General features: G+C 39.3%; 1 protein-coding gene across 2 annotated transcripts in view; it reads right to left on the reverse strand.

The window, feature by feature from the left end:
• LOC140368636 (adenosine kinase-like) overlaps positions 1 to 6,000 on the reverse strand; it is a 256,046-nt gene that overhangs the window by 17,755 nt on the left and 232,291 nt on the right. For both annotated transcript variants that reach the window (XM_072455627.1, XM_072455628.1), the window contains exon 9: positions 3,307 to 3,421. In XM_072455627.1, coding sequence (XP_072311728.1) covers positions 3,307 to 3,421 — 115 coding nt within the window. The remainder of the gene's footprint in view (positions 1 to 3,306; positions 3,422 to 6,000) is intronic.

The following is a 6,000-nucleotide window of genomic DNA, read 5'->3' on the forward strand; positions in this document are numbered from 1 at the left end:
CCTGCTTATGAATATCAACAAAAAAAACACTTTCTGACATTAAACTTTCCAAGAGAATTAAAAAAAATAAAATAAAAAAAAATGTCACAAACCTGCTTTACATGGAATCCATTTTGAAACCACTTTGTTAGGAGCTTAAAGCAGTTCGGAACAGTTTAACCCAAAATGCTTTGACCTCTAAAATGTATTCCGGGGACAATATGCACCGCCAGGCCCTCGGCCGTGCCAGTTTTAGCACACACACCTCTAAGACATATTTAAACCTGACCCTCTGCAGATGTGACGGAGAGACGAGAAGGACATTTAAAGTCGTTTCTGTCTCTAAGTGTGTGTCTCCAAAAGTGAAGAGAGGACACAGAGTGGAACCATATGTAACCCAAGCCTCTGCTGCTGATATGATGACAACGGGGTTTTAATGTCCTGCCGATCAAAGCAAAAAGCATTATCTGCCGTCCGAACGCATCAAGGTCAAACAGGAACAGGAAGCCAAGCGGGTTGAAACTGATGAGGGCTTGTTTTGGAGAGCTGGGCCAAAGGAAATATCTTATACAGAAGCCAATGAAATAAAGGAATTCACACATGTCTGGAACATGTTAAAGGGGACGTATTATGCTAAATTAGCTTTATATTTTAACCTTGTTACAATGGCGCTTCATCATCATTAATTGTGTTGTGATTGATTCCCGCACGTTTGAGTTAATCCGATAATGTCCTGCAGCTGAGGCTCGAGTACTCTGAAAAATACAGTTTTCACCTTCCCCTATCCCCGCCCACATCCCTGTAACTTGGTGATGATTATTTGAAAAATTACTAGGACCATAAATGAAACATGTAGGGTTTAAAAATATCACGTAGCCACTTAAATAAAACAAAATAAAAACACGTAAATGACCATCCGCTGCTTGTTACACTGAAATGTCACTATGAAGGGGCGGGGCTTAACAGTTTTGCAGTTTTGAACAGGAAGTCAACAAATCCGTTTCTCTTAATAAGCAATTTTAGAGCAAGAGAGCAGATATAGTGGTTTACAATGAACAAAATGTAAAATGATAATCTATTTACAGTATGTTATAGTTAACTTAAAAAAATAAAATAAAAGCATAATATGTCTCCTTTAAGGTAGGTAGACCGATTTAGCAATAACCAAAGATCTGTCAACTAGTTTGGGAGGTTGAATGCATTTTTAAATAGTCAAATATTACTACTACTACTACTACTACTACCTCTACTACTACTATTACCATCACTTCTGTTATAATATATAATTCATAAGAAAGGCAAGCAATTAATTTCATACCAGGACTTGGAAATATTAAATTAATGCAGCCCTTATAGCATTGGTTAATAATGTGTTTTTCATTGCTTTATTGATTAAATTACCTTTTTTCCCCTCTTTTCTTCCCCATGTGCATTTAAAACAAAATGAATAGAGCTTACCGCAGTGAATGTGAATGATTGCAACATGTTGGTCTTTTCTTTTTATGTGTGGTGGAGCGAGCCGTATCAAAACATCTGGTGTCAATGTTTCAGGTCAAAGGAAATCACTGAAAACTCTCCATTTGGTTTCCTCGGATAAAGATCTACTAACTGTTCGAGGCTGTGAGCAATGCAAGAGAAGACCGACCGAGTTTAGAGAGGCCAAGTTTAGCCCGATAAAACTAGCTCATGTGTTTATGCTAGGTCACTGAAACGGCAAAACGTTCAGAGCATTGAATTACATGTTATCTTTTATGATTCTATGTAGGGAATTTACAAGCGCTTGTGCTAATGAACAGAGCATGGCAGAAGCGTTAACTAGCATGATTATTAGCAACTTAACGAGCTAATACTGTAGATAGAATAGAGCTCAGTATTATGTCTTATTATTAGCCTCACGATTATTAGCCTCACGTTAAACCAATGATGATTTTAAGATGATAAATACTAAAGCTTGTGTTCATTCAAAAGTATACGCTTCTGAAAATTGTAATACTTTATCATTCTATATAGAGAAGTGTTTGTGCTAATCTGTGAGGTATGGGCAGAGCATGGCAAAAGGGCTAACTAGCATGACTGTTAGCAAGTTGTCGAGCTAATACTGTAGATAGGGCATGAGATTATGTTGTCACACATCATCAAGATTTTAGCTTAATGTTAAACCAATGGAGATTTTAAGATGATAAATACTGACTTTAGTGTTCATTCAGAAGTATTCTGACACTGTAAAGCGATAAATGTGTTTACATGTAGTTTACGAGCGGTGTATTGGGTTTGTTTACGATTTAGCATTTTTTGGCTATTGCCTCTCTATGGATGTTTGGCACTACTGAAAAAAAACGTGGCAGGGTTGGTCAATAACGTTTGCATTTGGGCTTTCGATCCCGAGCTCTATATTTACTTTAGGACATTTTGGACTGATAACACTGTATATGGTTCTGAAAATTGTAATCCTTTATTATTCTATGTAGTGAAGTGTTTGTGCTAATCTGTGAGGCATGGACACAGCATAGCAAAAGGGCTAACTAGCATGACAGTTAATAAGTTGAGGCCAAAACATAGAATAGGTAGATTTACTTTTTTATCATAGGCTACTTACTGATAATATGATATATATATGACACATATTGAGTAAACGCTTCAGAAAAAGTGAGCGCAATATTTAACTTTTCTGGTAAAGGGCACGTCAGCTGCTTGTCACCTGACCTGCCACCTGGTGGCATTAGCCGCCTGTTTCCATGGAGATTGGTACGTTCCAACGCCGTACCGTGGAACATTTGAAGCGAAGAGGTAATATTTCCGTAGAGGAAACCGGAAAAGTGAAATATTGTGACCTTTGAATAAAACACGCAATAAGGCGTTCTATGGGGCGGATCGCTACATAATGGAGGTATTGAAAAGTATTGATTGTCATGTAAAAATATCCAATTTTATTTATTAATTTAAATATGTGCAAAAAATAAAACATTTTTGGATCATTTCAAGTTGAGGTGGAGCAATTATTCCGTATTTTCTGGACTTTAAGTTGCACCTTTTTCCATAGTTTTGGCCGGGGTGCGACTTATATTTATACTTATATACTTATACTCCGGTGCGACTTATATATGATATTATTTGTTATTTTCAACACTTCAACACACATTTCATACTCCAGTGCAACTTAGATATGTTTTTTCTTCTCTATTATGCATTTTTTTTACTGGTGCGACTTATAGTCCGGAAAATACGGTAGTAAAGGAGTTTCAATGCATTTTAATACCAATCAAAAATCCCTGGTATCGCCTGTCGCTAACACAAACCACAGTAACAGATATGAACACTTCCACATACCAACAGTAGCGACGGTGTCATCTTTCCCCTGTGTGAAGACGACGATCCGCTGCCTCTTTGCGTTCTCCTTTGGCAAATTCTGGGCCTTTCTGGCAATTTCACCGATGTCCTCCGTCTGTTTAAAGAGACACGGGGGAGAGAAAAGGCCGAGGGTGAGTGAGGTTCACGGTTCCCGACGCAACTGAAGATGTCGCGTCATTTCAGAGGGAGTCGATCAAATCTCAGCGGTGCCGCGCAGAGGGCCCGACGTGTTTGTCCCGCCGCGCTGCCAATCGGATCAAGTGATAATGGAAGCAGATGGGCCCGGAAGAAATCAATATGACGCTCAATGAGGCTAAATATTAAACATGTCTGATGACGGCGCGAGAGCTTAGGACGGAAAACTGTACAAACATAAAGACGGCGTTAACTGTGGCACTATGTTACTTCTTCTGGTTGCGCAGTATTTTACGTCACCCGCTTGTGTTCATGGTGATGTTAGTGCTTTGCCCGGGGTGTTCCAACAGTGCACTTAAACGTATTCAAGTAGTGGTTATAGACCCTTCCAGGAGTGATGTGGTAAGAACAGCACCTGTGGTACTTCTGTAAACATTCTATCACGTTCATTTTAAATACTAAAGCACTAAAAATAACAAATAAAGTGTAATATCTAACTTCAAGATCGAGTTTAAATTCAATTAAATTCACTTATAATTGTAGGATTTGTGGCGCTTGGTGAAACAAGATGCTACTTTTTCTTGTCAAACTGGCTGCTGTAGTTTTGGTGCATTATTTTTACAAAATAAAGCTAGATTTGAGAAATGTTTTAACCAGGTTGTTTAGGCACAAATTGCAATAATCTGCAAGATGTTCATGTTTTATAATGACAATCTGGTGTTAGTCAGGTGTGGTCCAGTGGTTTTCCGTCGCCAAAACTGCCCCGTTTTTTTCAGTTTGCAATGTTTGAAGGCTAACGCTAATTAGCTCCTCCCATTGAAAATGAATTAGTGCTAACTCTTGGAATGGCACCAGCCAATGGGATTCAGGCGGTTTATTAACACACACTTGAAGGGTCTATAAACGTATTAGTGCATTTTAAGATAATATTGTATTTGTAATTATGTCCAATAACATCCATGTGATGCTTAAATGTACTTTATACTGCGCTAAAAAATCTTCTGATAGTCATTGATATGTGGTCTCACCCATTCTCGCCCTAGTGTCTGCGTACACTGGGGCGAGGCGTGTTTAAGTGTCTTGCCGAATGACACAACAGTAGTTTTCACCTGTGACAACTGCGATTGCGCTCCCTGGTGGCTCTACCGAGGACGTTTATGTCGCCAACAATCGGATCATCTCTACCACAGAGCTACTATGTCTACTAAGTGTTACCAAAGTATCACGGTGCACTTTTAAGATATACAAAGGTGTTATCAGGTACTATGGTATTTTGGCTCTTGTTTACAATATGGTTGCTAGGGAAACGATGTGGAATTACCTCTGCTGCTCATGTCTCACCAGGACGGTCAACTTAACACCAAAAAGTTACAAGGCCTAAATAATATTGGAGATTACACAAGTTTTGGATGGTTTATTGTATTGTCATAACACACGGCATATGTTTGAAGTACATACAACTGTTATTGTTCCGTGTTTAGTGTCATTATCCCAGTGAAATTATGTTATTTAGTGTAATGGGAGTAATGAGCTAATCGGTTCCCTCCCTGTCCCTGCTGCCCACAGCCAAACCAATGAGCTTTTACACCTCTAATGCCTCCCAAACGCTTCGTAATCGGCCCACGGAGCTCTAACGCTCTAAGTAAGTGCTAATGGGGAGGTTAATACTTGCGCTGTTAGCCGGGACAAAAAAAAAGAGGCAATTTGTCACCGGCGCTGCATTTAACCACAAAAGCGCTGCCCCCAGACGAGAAGCCGAAAACCACCGCGACTTCGGCACATTGTCGCCATCGGTTTTATGTTCGAGGACATAAAAAATGGCAACTAGAGCCTAAGTGGTGGCGAGGCGAGAGGTGGGAGTTAAATGTTTAGACGTGGGATTGTAAAACACGGGGCCCTCGACACGGGGCCCTCGACAAGCGCCGCTGTGCGGTCAAATAAGAAGGAAGTACCACAAAGTAAGATAAGATAATCCTTTATTGTCCACATATGAGGAAATTTCATTGTACCACGCTAAATGTAATGTTACTTTATAAAATACAAAGCCAATCCAAATGGAGATTTATAATGATAAGAACGGTATCATACAAATACTATGCATGTAAAAGCTGTTTGAGATTTTATGTCAGATGCCCTTCCTGAAATGACTGAATGATATTATTGCACATTTCAGGAAGAATTTTCACACAACTGACACATTTCACTTACAGTATAAAGAACCATTTAACAAAATCTGTTATAGGTATCATTATTTGTCTATTTGTCATTATTTGTCTATTTATGTTGTTGTTGTTGTTGTTGTTTTATGGCGGTTGGCATCCAATTGTTGCATTACCGCCAGACTTTATTCCTCAGACTCTTCGTAGTCCTCAGACTATTTATGTGTATAAGTGAGGAAAGGCCCTACATGTTCAGAGCGTGTCTTTGAACTGCACACGACTGATGTCACCTGAACAATCACATCACAGAACCGCCGCCAAATCAGGTCGTCACGGAAACGTCAAAGAACTGTTCCTATACTCCATGTGCTGACACTAT

Source organism: Eucyclogobius newberryi, unplaced genomic scaffold (assembly GCF_026437365.1).
Source record: "Eucyclogobius newberryi isolate DKJ021-1_F unplaced genomic scaffold, fEucNew1.0.hap1 SCAF_20, whole genome shotgun sequence".
Lineage (NCBI taxonomy): Eukaryota > Metazoa > Chordata > Actinopteri > Gobiiformes > Gobiidae > Eucyclogobius > Eucyclogobius newberryi.